Source organism: Diabrotica undecimpunctata, chromosome 3, assembly GCF_040954645.1.
Source record: "Diabrotica undecimpunctata isolate CICGRU chromosome 3, icDiaUnde3, whole genome shotgun sequence".
In the NCBI taxonomy this organism is placed as follows: Eukaryota; Metazoa; Arthropoda; class Insecta; order Coleoptera; family Chrysomelidae; genus Diabrotica; species Diabrotica undecimpunctata.
The window spans coordinates 158,367,071-158,391,604 of NC_092805.1; the positions used below are offsets into that span (position 1 = coordinate 158,367,071).

The window sequence follows — 24,534 nt, forward strand, 5'->3', positions numbered from 1 at the left end:
ACAACCTGGAAGACAAGACACAAAAACAAGAATCTATAAAGCAGCAATTATAAATATATTAACATACACGGCGGAGACAAGACCTTACACATCTAAAACGAGACAACTACTAGAAACTGTTGGAAACTACTGTTGGATAGTAAGAGAAGCGAAAACATAAGAAGAGCAATGGCAGAGGATATGATAGTACGAATGGCACGAGATAAGTCAGCAAACGGACAAAGAAGTATTGGCAGACCAAGAAAAAGATAGTGTAGATAAAGTAGTAGTAGTAGATAAATTCAAACCCGAATAAGTCAAAAAATATGCAACAAAAATATTTGAGATATTTTTTGCTTAAAATATGTCCCACTACCCAATTGTGAAGATACTTTAATATAAAAATTTTCACCCCCAACTCGGGGTGGTATTCACCTCCAGAGAAAAAGAACACGATGACATAGGGAAGATTTTGTTTGAAGAGATATTCCCTAGTCATTGTTAAAATTTCAAGGAAATCGATGAGTCTTGAAGGAAATCGGAGGTGAAAACCGTAATAAACTCGGCTATTAAGAACCTAGTCTCAATATTGACGTTACCTTTTTATTCTATATATTTTGACCATATGTATATCACTGTAAATCTTGGAACAAACACCTAGTTTTGTTGTTATTAAATTGTTAATATAAGCACAGATTAACAGATCACATAATCATCATCAGAACACACACATGATCTGTTAATCTGTGATATAAGACAAAACAAAATATTTTTAGACACTATTCAATTTATTGAAAGAAAATTTTAGAATTTAAAAATAAATATAATCATACACATAAAAGATTAATTATTTTGCATATAGGTATAACATTTCTGCAAGATATTAAACTTACTTCAAGAACATGCAAACTCCGGTGCTTTCCATGGCCCTGCTAATTCCCTTCCACGAAGCCAACATGCTATACTTCTGCTTAGCAGTCAGCGGCAATCGGGAATCTACTTGCGGTGGTTGCGCGGGCGGCCCCACATCGTCTAACTTCCCGTTATTGTCCGAATGGCCCCTGCCAGCGAGTTTACCCAATTCACAGCCCATTTTGGCGAAGAACTTTCGAGAAATTATGGACAGATCACGCACTACCGTACAAACAAAATGTGGCGATACTCTAACCTACAAATGGCGCGGGTTTGTCTTGTTTGCCATCAGATTAACACTGTGATATATTTAAAGTTTGTTTGAATTCACGCAATCGTATGAGCACTGGATGGTGTTGATTTTGGATTACGAAGTGGTTCATTTACACTTTTTTATAGATGACAAATATCTGAAACAAACAGTAGTTCACGTTAGATCTTATGTACATTAACTAAAATTAACAGTAAAGAGGTTATTCGATTACAGAAATTTGAAATAAGACACTTCATGCTTATTGAATATATACACGGCACATAAAAAGTGTAAGAGCAAGGTTTAATTATATGTCTACATTATTTAACATATTTTAAAGTCCAATTTGGATATTATAAAATGCTATTAACAGTTTAATTCTGATCTGTATTGATAATTACAATCATGACATAATTCTTGTAAATTTTAGTTTTAAGTTAATTTTTAACAAATTATAATTTTTTCCGAGGTAAATTTTTAAAATGTTTTATATCCATATCTCTTTGATCTGCTATATTAGGTATACCATATAAAGTAATGCCTCCGAGGGGCAGGATACGGGCAACAAGACATTGACTGACAGAGCAGTCTTTACAGTAGGGATACTAGCGCCGGCAGATAGTCAAGCAAGAGCAGAAAGGCAAGTCAAATTCTAAATAAATCTGCAACTTAGAGGATATATTGATAGCTTTCAGCAAAAATCTGCTATTGATGATAAATGAAAGCCATATATTATGGCACTGGAGCACAAATTGGTCAAACTTTTTACGTTTGAATCGGAATTAATAGAACGATATAACTGTTATTTTGGTATCTCTACCTTGTCAGCCGTTCGAGCTGATTCTGATTTAAAACCAAAAAGTCCAACTAATATTTCCAAATTCTTTCCACTTTCAGTGGTTCAAGCACAAAGGTGCCACCTACTTTAGTGGCAAAGAACTTAACAATTAAATAAACTCTTTTTTGTCTTCTGGCCCATCAAAAGGTTCAGAATTTGGTCCCATTTTCTGGGATCTCATGATGGAGGAACTGCTGGACGAAATGACTATAACTCCTGAAGTGCTGGAGTGCATTGCATATGCTGATGATCTGTTGCTTATCATAGATGCTGATAATAAAAGAGAACTCGCGGCAAAAACAAATGTATTGCTAGAAGTAACAAACTGGATATCGAGAGTTAAACTCTTGATATCATAGAGTAAAGCTGTATATAGTTTAGTTAAAGGTAGGCTGGAAAGAGATCCCATAATAAGGATCGATGGAAGGCCTATCAGAAGATCAAACACGATGAGATACCTAGGAATACTAACTGATGAGTCTAGGCTCTTCAGTAAACATATAATCAGCGTCTGTGAGAAGGCGACACGATTGATGCATAGCATTGCAAATTTCGCGCAGAGGGACTACAGAATAGCGTTCCGCCAAGTAAGAGTGTACCTGAGTACTATACTTGCTTCAATAATTGAGTACGGAGCTAGTACGTGGGCACACAGATTGAAGAACATCAAGAATAGGAAAAAAGTTGACATGGCGCAAAGAGGTTTCCTTGTCAGAATGACAGGAGCCTTTGGCACAACTGCGACAGAAGCCCTGACTATGCTCACAGGAATATTGCCATTACACCTAGAAATACAAAAAGAGGTAGCCTATACTGGCTCAAGAAAGAAAGTCATGTAAAAGTTAATGAGCATCCTAGGTGAACAAGCAAACAATAAAAGACATATACATATACATAATTTTTTAAAATTTTTAATTTTTTTTGGGAACAAATTTTAATTAATTTTTTTTATAACTTACTTAAGTTAAAATATATAGTCTGACAATTTATTAATTTCAAAAAACATTAAAATAATATCATTTTATTTTGGGCGGTATTAGATTTTATTATATTTGGCGTGTGCTCTAATTTCGGGCTAACCCAAATTTAGCCTGAGATGGTATCTACAAAAAAAGACTCAATTATTCACATTCGATTTTTTTTCTAGAATCATCTTCAGAACTAAAAAGCCTACGCCAATGCAAAAAAATATTCACATATGAAAAGTGGCATGTCTGCCTTTAAAGCATCCAAAATGTATGGTATACCATAAAGTACATTGAAAGATTTCTGAACCTATTTTGAAAATCAATCTCCTATAAATTCTGCTAAACCCTATTTTATCCCTCCTCCAAATTTTCAACGCCATTTAAAATACATTTTATTTCCCCAGAAAAACAGCTCAAACCTCCAAAAGAAAGGCTACAAAAAATTAACACCTGTAGTAACGATTGTTGATGATATCATGTAGTACGAGAGGAGAGTAGAAGTTGAAAAAAATAAAAAGGAAGCAAAGAAAAAACAAAAGCTTGAAGAAAAAGAAGAAAAATTAAAATTTCGAAATCTGTCAAATTAAAGCTAAATTTTGCGAATGAAGAAAAACAAATAGGAGAGATAGATGGAGAAAATGAACAGGAAAATGAAATTTTAAACAAAAATGTTGGTTCTGGCAGAAAAACAGGTGAAAGAACTAGAAAGCCGAAAACTAACAATTCTAGGGATTTAGAGGTGGGCGACTACGAGCTAGGTCACTACGTCATTTTAGTTTACGAGGAGAAAAATTTTCCAGGAGTAGAAGAGGAAATAATAAAAGATAAATTCAAAATCAAAGCTATGAAAAAAAATAGGATATTATTGGAGATGGCCAGAGACAGATTATATTATTTGGTATGATGCAGAGGAAATTATTTGTTTAAATGCAGCACCTCCTCAGTACTTTAATAAAAGTGGTCTTTTTTCTGTACCTGAGATAAATAATTTGTAAGTCTTTCATAGTTCTATGCTCTCGTGCAATAAATGAAAAAAAAAATACTGTTGCTAAGTAACTTATGAAAGTAGTTTGTATTGTTTTTTTAGGTTCAAAATGTATTACGTATGTACATCTTTTTTGTAGTATTTCCTGGAAAAATTATACAGGTTCCCTCTATTCTGTATAATTTGTAAAAGTATATAAAACCGATGAGAAATTTTTAAATATACATTTTGTTTCATTTAGTTGAAAGTGTTACAAGTGTTACCAGTGTTATACTTATTTATACCTATACAGCAGCATTATGTGGCGTCCGTGGAAAAACATTGATGGTGCTTCTTCCAGTGTTCCAGCAAAGAAAAAGCATTTATCTGCTGACGCTAGAGAAATCGTAAAAACAATATATAGTTCTTTACTTACAAGAGGACTTACTGCTAATACTGCTGCCAGTGAAATATCTGATTTATTGAAAATACCTCTAACCACAGTGAAAAGAATTACATCAAATCCCATTAAGTCAGGAAGGAAGCGTAAGGATGCCGGTTCTACCAAATGTATTGACGAAAATGATAAGGACTTAATAAGACGAAAAATTTACACAATGTACAAAGAGCAACGGATACCTACATTAGATGCTTTAAAACAACGGCTTACTAATGATGATACACAAATAAACTGTAGCCGCATTGGTCTTTGGAGGATTTTGTCTAAAATGGGCTTCAGATATCGTACAATTGAGAAAAGGCAAGTGCTTATGGAGTCCCATCGTTTACAAAAGTGGCGTACTGAATATATAACTTCCATAAGAAAGCACCGTACAGAAGATAGACCAATAATTTATCTGGACGAGACATGGTTTGGCACTCATGAAACACCATCCAAAGGATGGTCCGATTCTTCCAACAGGTGTCAAACAAAAGCTCCATCAAACAAAGGGAAAAGAATAACAATATACATGCAGGATCAGAAAATGGTTGGGTCCCAAATGCCTTATGGCTTTCTGCAAAGAACATTAAAGACTCCTGCGTGGACTACCATGAGGATACAACGGCAGAGCTTTCTGAGCAATGGTTTAAGAATTGTCTTATACCTAACCTTCCTCAAAATAGTGTGATAGTAATGGACAATGCAAGTTACCACATTCGTCAATTACATAAGTCTCCAAGTGCAAATAACACGAAAATTGAAATTCAAAACTACCTGTTAGAAAACGATATATATTTTGAAGAAAGTTATTTAAAAAATGAACTGTTAGAAGTGATAAAATCATTTTCTATTAAAAAAGTATATGTTTGTGACGCATTGGCCGAGGACATGGGACATACAGTGTTACGGCTTCCGCCGTAACGCCGTATTGTTTATTTAATCTCATAGAGCATATGTGGCACCAACTAAAGTCAAATGTTAGGTCACAAAATGTTTCTCTGACTTTAAGTGGTAGTATAGTCGAATTAATAAGTTAATGTGTTGATGATATCTCCCCAAAAAGTTGGAAAAATTCAGTACGCCATGTAATGAACGTAGAAAATTCATATGTTACTTTGAATCACATAATTAAACCAATTGTTATTAATCTTGAAGAGGATAGCGACAGCGAAACAGAATTAGGTATTTAGGAATTCATAAATATATTTTGGTTATTTTGGGTATTTTTTTTGTAAATATTAACTTGTATATATTTTTCTATATATTTTTTTTTCAATTGATCTATTTTTTGTACACTATGTATTCGTTTGTATGTATATACTGTAAATAGAACTATTATTACTGTACATTTTTAACTATATCCGATTAGGAAGAGCAAAAACTTTTAAACACGCCAGTTTTTTGCTGACAGTTCTAAGCCTGTAAAAAGTGTGAAGGAAAGTACCTTTCTGAATTTAGATCCATATACTACAATTATTCACGTTGAACAAAAAAACTACTTTCTTCATGTTAAAAATTGTTCAATTATCAAGTATATTCACTTGAACAACCTGAAAATACCATATGAAATAATTTAATAAATTTTTATAATCGTGTATTACACAGCTACCAATGAAATATATTAAATAACAAACTTTCTGAAGTGCGACCCTGTGTACTTCGGTAGTTTATTGAGAGATTCTTGTAAATTTTTAGAGATTATTAATTAAGTAAATTTGAAATAATTTAATCTATTCTTCAACTGAAAGTACGACATAAAATATTGCATATCATGTCTATGGTTGCTGTCAATAAATTAAACCGGGTTAACTTTTCTGTGCACACCAGATAAAATTTAACTGTACAGCACTGGTTCTGTATAAAACATGGCAGATTCCGTCTGCGCGAACGAGATGCGCGTACTTATCTTGACAAGCAGAGTGGGCATTCTGATTGTTATTTATTCTCTGGTACAGTTTAAAACAACAAAAAAGATAATCCTTTTGATAAACAGGCCGGAATTAAAACACCATTAGGTCGTTTTTCATTACACGTTTGTTATTTTTTTATTAATTATTTTGATAAAGAAAACATCAAGCTATCAAATATACTTTAAATCCATTTTCTCTATTATTTCGTTTCCTTAATATTTACGTCTAAAGTGAAATATTCCTTAACTGGGCCGTTATTAGGTAAATTCACCTTAGTGTGTAGAAGATACTACATACAAGTTTGCAAAATATTTTTTTTAATTCCGTTTGGATATTAAAATTACCATTTCTGGCTACTCTTTCGAACCACCTAAATATTTTAAACAAGAGATTATTAATTAGAAAGATTGTCGAGGATTTCGAATGGACAAGTCCTTGGTAGGATCTTCTTACATTTATGTTGGAAATCTTACAAAGTTTGGAGGAGGTTGCTCGATTGCTTTCCAAAGCTGAATTTTCCAGCTTACAACGGGTAGGCTGATACTATATTTAAAATAAAATTTAGTTTGTAAATCTATGCCAAGAGAAAAAAAAACTGAGTTTGTGGACTATTTTTCTCTTTACTTAAATATAAAAACTTAGGATAAAAACTTATAAGATAGTAAGCAGCCTTAAACGTTGAAAGGATAAGATGTACATTTCTTGCTTTATACTTTTACCTAGCGTGCGATCACGATCCTCTGAATATAGTTACCCCTAGTTTGAAAAACACTATTTTAAATATTATAGAAACATTGGAAAAAAATGTATATAAAGATTTTTTAGGTTTAACCTCTTATGGCTACAAAAAAACAATTGTCATCCGAACAGTTCGGATTCCATATCCTCTACTTACTCACGACTATTTGGGAACCACTAAAGAACAGACCAATTTTTTCGAATATCTCTACTTTAAATAAAAAACAACTTTAACTAAATTTAAAACCGATACTGTAACACCTTTGTTAATTGTAAATTAAATTAAAAAAAAACATGCAACATGCTATCTACACTATTACACACTTCATTCTCGATATCACTGCAGTGCATCGTGACCTTATACAATATTATCGATGGAATCTGCAGTAAAAAATTATTGGAAATTCATGTTAACTAAAATGTAAATAAAATACAAAACAAACAGTTTTCAGTGGAAATTAAAAACAGAGTTTGTTTTATGTTTACATGCTTGGTTATCAAATAATTACTAATTTTATCGTATTATTTTTATCCGTGTATATATATCCGTGTATAATAAATCAATGTTTCGTTTGTACTAAATTTACTACCATTACTAGAATAGATAGATTAATAGCTGAAAAGAGGAAATTAAGAAAAACATGTCAGCAGTAACCTGAAAAATGGTGGTTAATTTGTAGTGTACTATTTTTGTCAAAACTTACAATAATCATTATCTTTTTCATCCCATCATTATGATACTCTGCATTTTGAAATTGAATACTGTAACAAGCTATTTAGTTTTACACCTCTGTTTTTTAAAATTATAAAGAAAAGATAAAAATTCGACTGCTTGGATCTCTCCTGTCTTGTATCTTTTCTTGCAATATAAGCTGCACTAAAAGTATCAAGTATAAACAGAATTGAATCATAGACGGATGCTGAAGATACCTTGGACAGCAAGAAAAACTAATGAGGAATTACTAAGAAGGATCAACAAAGATATAGAATTGCTTAAAACTATGAAACATCAGAAAATGTCTTATCTAGGACATACAGTGAATAAAAATCGATATAGGATATTACAACTGATCGTTAAAGTCAAAGTAGAAGGCTATAGAGATGTAGGAAGAAAACAGCTTTCTTGGTTAAAAAACACTCGTAAATGGACTGAGATATCAAATGCAGGACATTGTTTCCATGTGGCAGAATATCCAGAAGCCTTCGCAATGATGATCGCCAACGTCGGATAACTAGGAGATGGCACGAGAAGAAGCAGATAAGCTGCAGAAGACTATTGATTTCTCAGTATGATCCAAATATTCTAATTTGCGCTTCTTAACAGATAAAAAAGTGTGATACTGTGTTTTACTCTGTGATACTCGATCCACCCAAAAGATTCACAAAATTCTTCTGTGTTGTTGCATTTTAATTTCCGTTATTTTAAAACTTTTGACGAAACTGTTACGTTAACCCCCTGTCTAAAAAATTAACTTTTTATCTGAATACATATACGTATTCATATTTCCCATATATACGTGCAGCTCTTGTCTTAAACACTTCACTAAGTATTAATCCTACCCAGAATTTTTTTAAATTGAATTAGCTTTGGCTATAATTAATTTATAGTTATAAGATTTTATAATGGGAACGGAACCACTACTTGTTTCAATTAGCTTTGCATATAAGGGTTACACAAATTATAAAAAGAAATAATACAACTTGTGTTCGGTCAGTCCATTTTTAGTTTCCATCAAAACGTCTTCAGATGTCGATTTAATATTTAGTTTTGTGGTGAAACCTGCATTTTATGTAGTAAGATTTGTCAATTGATTGTTAATTTTTCGATAAAAAGAAGTATTCTTCTAAAGGGTTCCACTGGGATTCCTTTCTCAATGTCGACATGAGGCCAGTTTCTCCTGTCAATATTTTTGAAACGAAGAGGGTTAAATACCCTATTTTTATCGCCTACATCTCTAGATCCTACCAGTTTTTAAAACTTTAGAAGCCAATAACCGGTTTCTTTCTCTTGACTTTAGCAGATGTTCCCTTCAGAGGCCAGTGACTTTATCATAATGTGAGTGCAATTAAGTTTTATTATGGATTATCTTTGTTTTGTTTACGATTAATTACGGACGTATCTATATATTACGTCTTGTGACTTAAGTAATTAAAGTTCATTATATTGATATATATTGAAAAGTATTGTATTTTTCTGCTATGAAAAGAATGCTATTCGTTATTCTTTTATGTATCATATTTTGAGCAGAAACGAAAAGCTTTTACGTTTTTACGATATTTATTTAACTTTTGAGACACTTTGAGACACAAAACGGTCATATGTAAAATATGTTTTTTGGAGTATTTAATAAATGCGTATTTACTAATTTCTGATTTAAGCATGTATTTATATTTATATTTTGAGTACTTATTAATAAACATTTTTTTTGTGAAATATTGTTTTATTTAAGTAATAAAATTTTAGAGACAAAATACATCTGTTGAAGTGTCTTGTATAGGTGAATATGTCGATTTTTGTAATTTTCTTTGATATGTTTTCTAACATGTTTTTTTTAATATCTTTAAGTGAAATATCAATCTAATGTCATTTATATTTTGCAGTTTAGCTGTATTCAGTGTTTCTTGTTTTTCTTTTGTCAAACTATTATCTAATTATTACATATCTACCGTTTATCTATCTCATTTATACCAGTCTTATCAGAGACCTGTCTTTTATACCATTTATACCGGTCTTACCAGAGAGTACAATACCAGTCGTTACGATTAACTTTCTACATTTACCCTGTATGAATGTTTTATATACATACTCGAAAACTACATATACACTACAACTGTGCATTAAATGTTTCTTTCTCAATATATCTGACAGATTTTAACTTTAAATATTTGATGATTCTCTTCGGAGTATAAAAAGTAAGGTCGACTTTTATGCCGCGCGGATGCACACCTGTGTACCTTTACGAAGGGGGTTGTACATGAATCTACAAGTTGATTGTAATCCATATCTGCAAAGTATGTTGTCGACTTGGGTTAGTATATACAGTGCATTGCGTATGTTTTGTAAACATGATCAGGAGAAATTTTTGCCTGATGGCTATCGAAAAACCTTCTATGGCCAACACATATTCTTACCGGTGATCGGAAGTACAATAACAACTTTAAAAATGAATTACTTGTTCGTCGTAGATAAAATATAGTATGGAACTCGTTACGGTTTTCACACGTGTGACAGTCTCAAATGGTTAACATCAAATATGTCTGTTTTTTCGTTCGGACATTAGCTACTGCAAAGAAGAAGAATTGACAGTTGACAGACAAAGAAGAATTGACTGTCGGACTGTTAACAAATTATTCCGGTCCTGTCTAAGGTTCACACTCGGCCGGTAATGCAGATTTAACGCTTACCGACAGTGACGTCACACTGTCTCGCCCAAGTGCCGCATACTCTGCTTATCTGTTATTTTTTTGTTAATTATATCCTTAACCACCACCAATAACGCTCCCAGACTGAACAACGTGGTCTTCTTAAAGTCTTGGTGAACGGTCAACTTTTTATCATCTACTCTGGTTAGCTTTTTCGTTACAGTGGCCAAGATTTTATCCTCGTAAAGAAGAACCGAAAATACGTAGCAGGAGTGTCTTTTTTTTAATGGCAAATCACAGGTCTTGAAAATTTGGCTTATTTTAACTAACGCTATTCTAGAAATATCTAGGCGCTGCGCTGTTTACTTTTACTTACATGATCCTACTGACCTATTATATTGGTATCCAAATAAATATATCTGTTAACTTGTGCGTTTGTCTTTGAATTAATTATTAATTGTTAACTATAAACCCTGTTTTTAAGTGTTAAATTTAGGGCTGTTCTTCTAACTTGGATGGTAGACTTAGAATTTTTCAATCCGTCTTTCTATTATTTCGTTCAGATGGAATTTCCCAAGTAGTAGTTACTATTAAATAAAAAAAACTGCAACCGCATTTAAACGGAAAATTATGATATTTGAAAGTAAACTGTCTGTGTTCCTGGCGAGTATTTAAATGAAAATCAAATAAAAATCTCTAGAAGTAAGTAAACACGGTAAAGAAAAATAAATATACTTCTTATAAATTGCCAGGAAGTTTTTAAAAAAATAAATTAGTCCTAATTGTATTTCCATTAGCACTTTATTCCAATAAATATCTGTTCATTTACTCGAGCATTTTCTAACTCATAAAATAAAACGCAAAATTTCTAAATATTGACAGTTTTATTTATCACTTTATACAAGTCTACATGCGAATTCTGGCTAATTGGCTCTGCCAAAGCCATTTTTCAGAAAAAAAATGCGAATTGACATCTATTTGATGTGTATTTAATTGCATGTTGCATTTTATAATGCTACTTTATTATTATTATTATTTTATTAAAAAGAAACATTGCCGCATCCACCAACAGGTTATTAGCGGCGTTACTCAGTAAACAAAACTCTAAATCTGGTACAAAATATTGATTGACCTTAAGTAATTTAATAAGTTTTTACGTAACAGTTTTTTCCTAATAAATCTGGTGGAGTATTTGGTATATTGTTTATTGAATGTTTTCTATGGTATTTTGGACACTCAATTAACAAATGGATGACAGTAAGAAGCGTAGCACATGCACATAGGTCGTACAGGGGGCGTTCACTGGCCGAAAGTAAATACGAGTGTGTGATCTTAGTGTGTCCTATACGTAGGCGCGTTAGAACCGTTTGAATAAACCGTGTACTAGCACTAGTTTTTCACTGTCGTGTATCTGGTTTTAGCGATCTTAATTTAGATTGCGATAGAAACCATTCGCACTGCCACTAACCAATCACGCACTAATTCAGATTCCGCGCTTGGTGCTTCATCACGAGCACTGCTGCCTGCCTCTTCATTGCCGATAATTCCTATATGCGATAGAGGTTCTAACAGAGGTTTTGAAATTCTTGAGAGGTTTGCATGTTTTAGGGCACGGTACAAAGCAAATAGTTTAGCGGTGAAAACACTTGAGCTAAGCGGTAGTTTAAATTTGAAAGTAGGCGTTGAAGTAACAAATGCCTCACCATCATTAGAATTAGAGGCATCGGTAAAGATGTTTGCGCAGTTAAGGTAGTTTCGTTCAAGAATCTCGTTTAGTAAGTTTTTGATTAGTATGTTGTTATTGGATTTTTTGGAGAACTTTATTAGAGAGGTGTTGCAATTTGGGATGCTGAATTAACCATGGAGTCGGATGTTGGATATTACAGTAAAATACATCTGGGATTGTTGTGTCAAAATTATTGAGAATTGATCTTACTCGTGTGTAATAAAGTTTTCCAGTATGAGGTTTATTAAAGAAAAAGTCGAGATCATTTTTAGAAAAAGTATTTTCGAAGAGTGGATAATATTAGGAGCTACAGAAGAAGCGTGTGAAAGTGTTAAAAGAGCCCGCCCATACTGCAACGATGGTTCTCCAGTTTCGGAATATAAGCTTTCTATGAGCGAAGTGTGAAAAGCTCCGAGAAAAAAAAACCGAATTAGGTGTATAGGTGCATCGTTTGCTGTATATAAACAACATTTGACCCGTAATACGAGTATAGCAAATGAGGAATTGAATCAATATTTTGATGAAAATGTATATTTTTATTTTCATATATGTATGAAAGGAGTTGAATGCAAAAAAATTTTTTTACACATACTCTGCAATAACATTCATTGTTTATTTTGTTATTAATATAAAAATACAATACAATACACTGCAACATAATTCAATATAATAATACAATACAAATTAAAATGCAATATTCATAAGTATTTCAAAATGACAATATACATAACTTACTTACGCATATATTTAATTTACCATGATAATAATATTAATAAAATAAAAATATTGTTTCGTGATACAACTGTCAATTTGTCTGACATTGACAAATCCAAAATTTAATTGTTGTGTGTTGTATATATAAGTACACATTTAAACTTTCTTGAGATATTTACAAGTTTTAATTTATAATTTAATATGCCTAACGAGGCTCAAGACAAATCTGAACAGATTGGAAAAATAATAATAATACTAATAAATATTAAATATATTTACAAAAGGAACATTTTTATTCTCGAGAGAGAAAGGGAGAGAAAATATATTTTCTGTCTCTCTCTTACCTATATCTTACATATGTAATGATTTTGCCGATTCACTCCCGTACAAATTTCCAATGTTGAATGCGCGTATAGAAGTATAACTTCAAAAAAATGTTTATATATGTACATACTAATTCACGTGTCCGAGTTTTTATCAATATTCATGTTTTTTACTTAAAAACCCATATCCGTTTCTGAGGAACGTCTATCAATAGGTTAGGTGCGAAACTGTTAAGCGTAAAAAAGTTTTTCTAAAAGCACCACTACGTGTACAGGTATAGTCGGTTCGCTATATTTACGTGAGTTTCGGATTAACAAAATTATGCTAATGACTCATTGATAACCAGTTGCAGTAAACGACTTCCCAGAAAATTAGGTAAAAACTGCATTATTGGTCATATTTTAAAATACATTAAAATAACATTAGGGTAGGTATAAATTTGTTACAATATTGCAGTTGAATTGATTCTTTGCCAGTGTTGACATTGTATGTTTGGTGGAAATATTTAAAAATGCCTAGACGTGTGTTAAATGTAGATAGTCTAATTTGTAGTGTACATAAGTATTTTACGGATGAAAAAGAAAATGGCGGTTCTTTAAAATCGGTAATGTCTGTTCAACAACGCGTATGTGATGCTCTAGGAATTAGTGAAACCAAACTAAGAGGAGTATTACAAAATCGCAATAATGTACGGCCGAAAAAAGATCACCGAAAAACTCGCCTATCATTGAAAACGAAAGATATTCCAGATGGAAAAAAATTTGAAATTCGTGATACCATTTATCGAATGCGAGCCAACAAGGAACATGTGACCTTAAATACAATTCTCTCGGAATTAAAAGATAGAAAATTTGACGAAATTGGCAGAACAAGTCTATGGCAAGTGATACATAATTTGGGTTTCAAATTTCAAAAGGAGGATAACAGAAAAGCCCTTTGTGAAAGAAGTTCTGTTGTGCATAAAAGAATTAACTTTCTAAGAAAATATTCTAAATTAAAAGAAGAAAGGGCAAATTTTATATATTTAGACGAAACATGGATATTTTCTAGGGGTGCAACCAAGAGAATATGACAAGATGATAACGTTAAGTCTATCAAACATACTGATGGAGAAGGGAAGCGACACATAATTTTACATGCAGGAGGGAAATCGGGTTTTATAGAAGGTCCTGATTTAATATTTTCATCTAAATCAAAATCAAGTGACTATCACGATAATATGAACACAGAAATATTTGTAAAATGGTTACATGAAAAACTTCTCCCAGGTTTAAGTGAGCCCAGCGTAATTATTTTAGACAATGCACCTTACCATTCTGAAGTATTAAACAAAAGTCCAACGAATTCTTGGACTGTTAATAAAATTAAAGAATGGTTGACAAAGGAACATATACCATTTACACAACATATTTTAAAATCAGAATTATTACGCTTAGCAAATATCCACGCAAAACCAAAAACCTTTGTTGTGGATCAGATTATTGAAAGTTACGGTCATCAAGTTTTACGTCTGCTACCGTATCATTGCCAGTTTAATCCCATCCAATATATATGGGGAATAGCAAAACAATATTATGACAACCATATTGGGCCTAACGGTTATAGCGACGACGCAGTTCGGGAAACTTGGCGAAAGGCACTTTCAATTGTAACTCCAGAAGTGTGGTGCAACTGTATATTCAAGTGCGAGAAACTAATAGAAGATTGGTGGACTCGTGAAAATAAAATAAACGAAATAAGTCCAATCATAATAACAATTAATGGTAATGACAGTGATGATGATGACGATTATGATATTTTTGATGATAATGACTGATTTTCATTTTTGTTGGCAAGTTAAATTTTTTTATTTTTCATTAGAAATTCTCTCCATGGAACAATTATACATAGACCATATTTTCTGTGTGAAGTGTAATATAAAATTATTATTAGGTTTATATTAGCCACATTAGACTCCATTAATGAAGTAATTCTCCTTATTATACTGTCAATTATATAAAAGATTTTCCATTATTATTTAATTAAAAAAAGTTATGGATTATTTTTCATTTCATTTGACCAGTTGATATTTCCCCAAAGAGCAGGTAATTAAAACTGGATACTTACAATAAAATTTTTAATCCGAAACCCGCGTAAATATAGCGAACCGACTATATATAGGAAGATGCTTCCTGATATTCCTTCACCACCAGAACCAGTATTAACCAGATGAGGGACTTGACTTAAAAGTGCTATATTTTTAGCTGAACACTAGGATGGTATCAAAAGTATTATTTCAAGTGTTGATCCGACTGGTACCGCTATTGATCAATGTTAAATATTTTTAGAGAAAAGTCTAATTGTTCAAATCAAATTTCGACATAATTGACAATTTAGTTACAAAATTGGAGGTTCACAATTTATATCGTTACGATAGTATTTCTATTGTTGATTCAGTTAAACAGAAAATATCAGATCTGAACGGGAAATTGGAGTAAAAATTGAAGATAAACTTTATAACGTTTTAACCAAAAATGAGGGTTTCACTTTATTTTGTTCAATAAAATAAATAATACAATCAATATTTGAAACTTTGATAAGCAGATTTTAAACATTTTTTAATGCATATTTTCCAGTCTTTAGTTATTACCTGATTCCTATGACTGGATAAGAGTAGTTTATTAAAATACAACTATGAGATAATGTCAGCTTGTTTGGATTTGTGCGTTTGTTTGTTGCTTAGTTTACATTTGTCTTGTTTACATAATAACGAACGAAGACGTTTTATTTAATTAAAAAATGTATTTTTAAAATACTTAGTAAAAATGAATCTAATCTGAAAGTGAGAAAAATATTTTTCTATAAATTTTAGTTCACTTCCAAAAAAGAGGTGAAAAATCTGTGATACAGCAAACCTTTTTATAATGAAACTATATCAGCTATAGTAAAATATATTGACTCTTTATTCTAAAATTCTACATTACTAAAATATCATACCATCGGCAATTTTCAACATTCTAACCAAATACATTTAGTTTGATTAACGTAAAACTCCAAATCCAATTTAAAGGAAAGAATAGGAAGAGAGAAAAGTAAAGAGAACTTCCAATCATAATTTTCAGAGACCTTAGGTAAACTTCAATTTGGCATTAATAATTGGAAATCAAATTTTTCATCTGAAACCATTCTGGAGAACGATTATACAACAAAAAATGTTAAGGGTAAAAATTCTTTTTATAATAATCCTTTATACGACTCAGAACCGTATCTTTGGGTTCCGTAATTCTTTTTAACTAACTGGAATATTGGAAGATTAAAATTTATTTCTTGTACAGGAAAATTTGATAAAAGGGAAGGTATGTAAGGTTAGGGATGTGAAATTTAACAGAAAATTTTCGCATCGATAGTTTAACATTGTACGACTGAACGGTAGATTATTTTCATTAGAAAATATTGTCTCTTTAACTTTGTACCCAAAGCACTTCTTTTCTGTCTACTTTCCCATATTCTGTCTTTTGATTCTTAATTTTTTTTTATTTATTTTCTTGTTCATAACAATTTTGACTCAATGTGTTTGTCATGGACGCAGCCATGATTATTTTCAGGGAGTGCATCTGCTTTTCAAGGGGGTGCATTTGCTTCTACACATACTATTAACTAATATTAAATATAGAACTATACATGTATAGCTTATATATTTTTTTTCCCGACAGCGGGGTGCAGTTGCATCCGCTTGCACCACGTTGTCGGCGTCTATGGTGGCTCTATAATGTTTCCCACTGCAACCTTACTCTCTATAATCATTTTTTCATACTTATAATTGTATATTGGTTCCTAAAATTGTATTAGTTAAATTGTAATATAATATAACCTCTCTGGTTTACTAGAAGACATAATTAGTTATGGGTAAACTGAAAACATTCTACACGAGATGGGAGTTCCTGATAATCTGTCAGATATGGTGAAAAGCTCATATGAAAATAATGAAACCGGGATAATAATTTTTTAAATGTATATATATTAATTGATGGATTCGACCGTTCATCATCATCATCATCATCCAGCCTCAAGAGTCCACTGCTGAACATAGGCCTCTTCCTCATGTTTCCAAATGGTTGGAAACATGGAAACATGATTCGATCGTTACTTGATGGAAATTCATTTGATGTAACAATAAAACACTAAAAACTTTGTTTTCAAAACTTCCACAAAATTTATTATAAAATCTTATCACTACAGCTGTTTCGGCAGAGTGCCTTTCTCAAGTGATCTATTTTTGGTATGCGTTTACATTTTATAGTCTTTAACTAAATAGGTTGAGGAGGGGAGAACTGTTTGTCTCAAGTTGGTCATTCAGAATTATGTCTGTGTTTTTTAATTTGTTAATTTCCATAGATTCTAACAAAGATAGCTTAAGGCCTTTATTTTGAATGTGAAGAATTTGAAATTCGCCATTAAAAGAATGAATATGATCTAGAAGGTAAAGTGAAACAGCAATTTCAATTAAAAATAAATCAATAAAAAACAACATAGTATTTAAAAAACCAGACTATATTGTTACTTATTTATAGATTAGTAATTCAGCCAATTGCAATAGATTGTACAATCAGACAAATATACAATCCTATCTCTAATACAACTAATACAAAATTAACAGATAATTAGTAGAACAAAATACGATAAGAAAACATAAGGATCACTTGCTTCTCGTCTATGATCCACTTAAGACATTTTTAGTAGTAACTTAAAGGCAAATGGACACCACAAAGGGACTATTTGGTCTCTTTCCTACGCAGATGAAATTAAAGAGATGACGTCCTCTAAAGTTACCAAGACAAAAACTCAGTTAAAGGTAAGGGTAAGGTATCTCAAAGTTATACTAGACTTAAAACTTATCTGGAGAAATAAAAAGCGGCGGAGTGACAACTCTTATGAGCGTGAGACTCATGTATGAGAAAAAATTCCGAACATGGAGCACTGGATGTAAAACACCCTCACACCCTATGATCACACCCTTAATTACCTATGCAGCGACGATTTGGTGGACTAAAATAATTCAAACAGCTGCAAAAGCCTGACAAAGCAAGTTGCAAAGACTTGCGTATCTGGAAATAACTGGTGCCATGCACACCACTCCAACAGCAGCTATGGAGGCTCTCATAGGCCTTTTTTTCTTGCATTTATTAATACAAGGAGAAGTAAGGTTTGAGCCTACAAACTAAAACCATCATCTTTGCAATAAAAGGACAGGGCATATAACTATCAAAAGGACTGTGACGAAGCATATATTTAATGTAATATCGGATCACATGACAAAAATATATAATCTTAAGAATTCATACAGCTATTTGAGGCAGGGATGTATGGATGTGAGATCTGGTATACAGATGGATCCAAGACTGTAGATGATATGGGAGCAGAAATAGACTCCAAAAATCCAAGAATTGGCGAAAGTATTGGTTTGGGGAGCAATTGCACCATTTTTCAAGCGGAGATTTATGCGATACTGCAATATGTAAGGGAAATAATAATAGAGCCCCTGAAAAAGAGCAGATCCATATATTGTTAGACAGTCAAACGGCACTGAAGACTAGGACATGCCAGTAAGTGACGTTCATTCAGACTGGTGTGAGACTGCATCAGAGAACTGAAACTGGGAGACCGGAACAAAGTTGAGTTTGTTTGGGTACCAAGGCATCACAGCATAGACAGCATAGAAGACTACGGAAAAGCAGATCAACATGTTAAAAGAGGAATAAAGCTGAGCAGCTCTAATCTTGGCACCACCAAGAAATACAGTATAAAGGGCTGTATAGGACTGGATCGGAGAAAGTCATGAGCGATATTGTGAGAGAATTCTAAAACAAACCCTTGGAAAATCTCTATTGGTGGACAATGCACAAAAAGAAAGAGAAACTGATCTATATGAATAGAAATAAACTAAAGATACAACCAGAAATGTTGACTGGGTATGCACCAGGAAGAGAATGATTCCTGAATAAAATTAACAGAGAAGACTTTGACTGCAGACTTTGCAATAAGAAACCGGAAACTGTAAAACATGTATTATGTGATTGCAAGTCGCTGGACAACAAAGGACAAAAACTATAAGGGCAACCAATAGGAGATCCTGCTATATTTAGGACACATCAAGCAAAAATCCTGTATAAACTTATACAGGGTACAATAATTCTAGACTGGGTGTAGGAAACAACAACGGCCACCAAACGAAATAAGCTTCAGCTTCAGTTTCAGTCATAACAACGATTTTTGCATCAACAAACACAGGGAACAAGGAAAAAACCATTCCGATAAGAACATAAGCTTAGACGATAAAAGCGAAATTAAAGAAGATAAAATAACAACGGATGAGCTTAAAACAGCACTTATTTTTTTTTCTCTATGGTTCGTTTCGTGTTTCTTGCATATGTTTCATATTCCACCGTTTATTCATAATTATTTTTATTTTTTTCTGTTTGGCATAAGTTGTTAATTAATACCTGTGGGCGATTTAGTAAATTTTAAAATAAAGATACGCAGATCCATTTTTTATTTACTCAAAATGTTTTGAAATTTTCTGGTACAATTATGGAAACTACCACTAGAGTTGGCAACACCGTAAACGACATCTTCGTCACTAGCCCTCTGTTTTCCCACTTTTCTCAGAGCTCATAACTTTGCTTTTCCTCAATTCTTGGTTTTATTATTTTCCATTTGCAAAATACCTGAAATTCATGAATAATATTATTCACACAATCTTCGAACTTCAATTATTTATCCAGTTTAAACCATTGTCAGTTCTACGGCAATCAATAAATTCCAAAGACACTGCATATTAGGTTGAAATCTCAACAAGACGACGTGCCGTTTTCCATTCTGAACCAATTCTTGTGAAACTCCGCATCGTGGGTGGAAAATATAATACAAATTAAACTTCCTCCGACCCTTTAGTAAGTAGGCGTATAAAGGGCGTAAACTTCTCGATATTAAATACTCTTCTCGCTATGCGGTCGATGTCAGCTTGGTGTTATCGTAAAAAGGGCCGTATTTCGGTGGGAAATCTACAACGGTGCAGCCAGTATAACCTTGCGTGGGACTAGAATTGCTAGATATTAAGTCAGCTCAGTTTTGTTTATGAAAGAAATAAAACAGGGACGTTGCTTAAGTCCGCTCTTTAGATCAGACGGTAAGTAGAATATGTTTTGAGTTGGTTGGCAAGTATATAAACGTAGTTTTTTTGCATAAATTGCTTCCAAGTATCACTAGAAATAATAATTTCACTATTTATAGTGGGTAATGAGTTCTCAAAAGTGAATACAACTTTTTATTAAACAATATTTAAAAAAAAATTTAAATGTATTTTCCCTGGTTTTGCCTCATATATCTCAGCAACTTTTAGCAGGTTTTAGGACAATTTTCAACAGAAATAAAAGTTATGCAATTCAATTTTACATAATGTAAAATTGTACTGTGTTAACTATAACTTTCAGAATTGTCAATATAAATGAGTCAGACTAAATTAAATTATTAGAAAAATTTTTCACCAAGTAACAAAAAAACAAAATTTGTTTAATTTATTAATGTTTGTATTTTAAGAACGATTTCCGAAGTGTAGAATCGAAAAGTCAAGATCTTATTTTAAACCTATACTGTGGCTTATACGCAATAAAAATAGCAATTGCATTAAGATGCCATAAGAAAATAGCTTCAGAAGAGTGTTGAATCGTTCAGATTTAATATTTCACAGTATTTGAGCTATTTTTGTTTCTTTGTAGATTTAAATATTATATTTGGCATATGCATTCATTTTTTAAAACCATAATAATTTTTATATACTTGGACTGTTGCACTCATAATATTATGTTAGGATGCTCTCGTTTTTACTTTGAGCAGAAATTGCCCCGATAGTATAATCCAACTAAGTAACGATTAACTTTTACCTAACCCAATGTGCAATTCTTTATGCATTATGCAACCGTATTTATATTATACCGTTGATTGATTTGGGTTATTCAATCAACCATTATACGTACAAGTATAGATACGTAAGGGAAGGGTGAGCATAGTGGCCACTGCCGGCATAGTGGTCACTGGTTGTTACTGCACTGTACCAGAGAACAGACGAAGATAGAGAAGCGACACAACGGTCCAAAAGCGTGTACTATTTTTGTATACGCATGCCAGATTCTGGTTGTTTAACTGTCAAAAACACGTGCTTATTCTTTAATTCTGGTTGTTTTCGATAGTCCGTAGGCGTCTGTGGTAAATACTCGACACAACAAGTGCATTTGACCATGTATATAATTTATTTATAGTTAAAAGTTTATAGTTATAGTTTATAGTTAAAAGTTTAATTTATATTTAAAATGTCTGGATATATTTGTGCGATTCGCGGATGTTCATCTGTGACAGGAAAGGAATAAGTTTATTTAGATTTCCTAAGAATAATAACAGGTAATTACTATTGCTTTGTAATTATTATTAGTTATTACATAATAGTACTGGTGTGACTTTCGAACAGTAAGCCGACGCCGACGTGACTGTCAGAGCTATAAAAAATAAACTTTGGTCTGCCAAGGGATAGTTCAAAATGAAAACCTTAAATTTGGTGTCAGTGCTATTTCTTTTATTGAAAGACGCAAGTCTCCGAAGGTTTAGGTCAAAAATCAACAGATGGTGGCCGGGTGTCAGCGCGCTCGAAGACAACAATACGAATATAGTATTTTTAGGAAATAAAAATATATAGAGGGTTTTATATACGAGAATATTTGAGAAATTACTAAAATGCTCAAACTAAAAATTGTTGGAAACATAATTAGACCGATAATTGGGAAAATCTTAAAATTACAACACAACAAGACTTCAAAATTACAAAAACATGGTTGCAAATAAACAAACTTACATTAAATTATGAAAAAACTAAATACTCATCTAATTTTTGCTATAAAATATTAAAACTTTATTTGTTGTATATCTCAATATTTAGTGACATTTTTGTGACTTAGTCAGGAGAAAACTGTAAATTTATTAAGATTCGATATTGACAAAAGTTAAATATTTCATTACTTACAATATACTTATATTTCATATTTATTGAAAGTCAACATAAATGCTCAATTTTATTTAAGAGCGTAGGCGCAAAATTTCGGGCCAATTCTTTTTAAATGCAATCATTTTTTTCGAATCCTGAGAAAACTAACAAATATTTTTGGAAAATTTAAACGCAGAATGAAAGATTACATTATTAACGAGGGCCGAAAGTCCCTTAGAATAAACAAAAAGTTTTTTTGAATGAGATATTTGAAATTAAAAATCACACTAAATTTTCTCTTTTTTTTTCACCCCTGTAACTTATTAGTTTTTTCAGGATTCGAAAAAAATGAATGCATTTAAAAAGCATTGGCCCGAAATTTTGCGCCTACGCTCTTAAGAATTTATATTGTGTGATATGCCCACTGACTATTAATTTTCTGGTTGTTAGCTGTCATTGGCGGCTTGGCCACGTAACTTCAAAGGACTGTCGCTTCTCTGTGTAAGCTGGTCTGATCATTTGTTTAAAAGTTATTGAAAATTTTTGATGTTTTTCCACATCCTGATATAAGGTAAGTGTATTTAATTAATTGTTACAACCAAACTTGTATTCATAATACAGGCAAATGATAGTAACGTCTTAAAAAAGGTGTATTTATCCTACAAAACGATGTGTCTGTGTAACGCCTTGCTCGATTCGTTTAGCCGGTAGTGTGGCATTTATAAAATGGCAGCGAAGAGGGCAAAGTAGCCACGTCTATGGCCACTATGCCCTGTACAATGTATTTACATGATACAATAAATTAACATTACTGTATACGATTATTGTAGCTTTATTTAAGGTAAAAACGCCGTGTTACTTTCATATTTTAATGCTATTTAACATTTAATACTAAAAACGTTTTTTTAGGTGTAGCAATGGTGTCAAAATATCATAGGAAGAGTCATCAGCTGTGATGGGAACCCGCAGCGATGCAAAGAGCAATCGATGCCGTGAATAAAGACGGAATGCCTTATCAAACGGCTGCTAAAACTTACAATGTGCCTAGGAATACACTAAAATGTCGCGTACTAAACAAAGATCAAGACGCCACTGACAATAAAAAAGTAGTAGACCATTTTCGAGCTGTTTTTAGCGAAGAAAAAAAAAACAGTTGTTAAATTATCTCTTGGAGATGGAGGTACGTTTTTTTTTAAATTACTGTAACTGATTTGCGCAGCCTTGCTTACCAACTGGCTGAATGGAATAACATCCCCCATGGTTTCAATAAAGAAACGAAATTAGCAGGCAAAGATTGGGTCACTGGGTTCAGAAAGCGCCATCTTGAGCTTGTGTTAAGAAAACCTGAGGTGACTTCAGCAGCAAGGGCGCAAGCATTTAACAAAACGAATGTAACCAAGTTTTTTGACATTTTGGAGGATGTTTAAAAATATTACCTGTATCCTCCTCATAGGGTTTACAATGTTGATCAAAATGACTGTCCTGTGAAAGTCTTCAAAGGTTTTTGCTCTAAAAGGGCGACGGCAAGTCGGATCTCTTATATCTACAGAGAGAGGTGTTCCCAGCACATTTGTAATTTCTATGTCAGCTGGGGGAGTTTTTATTCCTCCTTTTATCATCTTTCCTAGACAGAGGATGAAAGTGGAACTTCAAGACGGCGCTCCTCCTGGAACAGCTTTTGTTTGTCATCCTTTAGGGTGGATGCAAACTGAGATTTTTACACAATGGTTTGACCATTTCTTAAAGTTTGCGAAGCCATCGGAAAATGACCCAGTTTTGCTCATACTTGATGGACATTCCACCCATACAAAAAATCTAGATTTCATTGAAAGGGATCGAGAAAATCACACAAATGTAGTTTATATTCCCCCCACTGTAGTCATAAGCTGCAGCCGTTCGATCTTTCTTTCATGGGATTCTCATACTTATCATGTCCAAGAGATCGAAAGATTCTTGCGTAATAATCCTGGTAGATTAGTGACACAGTATCAGGTATCTAAGCTTCTTGGAGAAGCATTTCCATTTGCAGCTACTCCAACTATACGGTAAAGGAGTTTGGAAAATGTGACATAGATTCTATAAACAGACAGAAGTTTACTAACGCAGATTTTGCTGCAGCCATGACCACAGAAATTTCCGAAAAGATTCTATCTCTCTTTAAGAAGCTGAAAATCAAAAAATGGGTGTTGAATACCCAAGAGGAAACTTCTGCTGTGGTGACAGGAAAAGATTTGGCAGATTCGCAACAAAATATTCCTCGACATCAAGAGATACCACTTGCAAGTAAAGAGAACCCGCCTTCTAGAGAGATAGATTTCCGACCAACAACCTCTGCATCCCACGCTTCAGTTCCTATATTTTTCAATGACCACAGACAAAATGTCACTGTAGGA

General features: G+C 32.7%; 1 protein-coding gene across 1 annotated transcript in view; it reads right to left on the bottom strand.

Annotated features, from left to right (window-relative positions):
* LOC140437661 (neuroglobin-like) overlaps positions 1–24,534 on the bottom strand; it is a 256,036-nt gene that overhangs the window by 114,145 nt on the left and 117,357 nt on the right. Inside the window, exon 3 of the mRNA XM_072527296.1 lies at positions 873–1,301. Coding sequence (XP_072383397.1) covers positions 873–1,072 — 200 coding nt within the window. The 5' untranslated portion in view covers positions 1,073–1,301. The remainder of the gene's footprint in view (positions 1–872; positions 1,302–24,534) is intronic.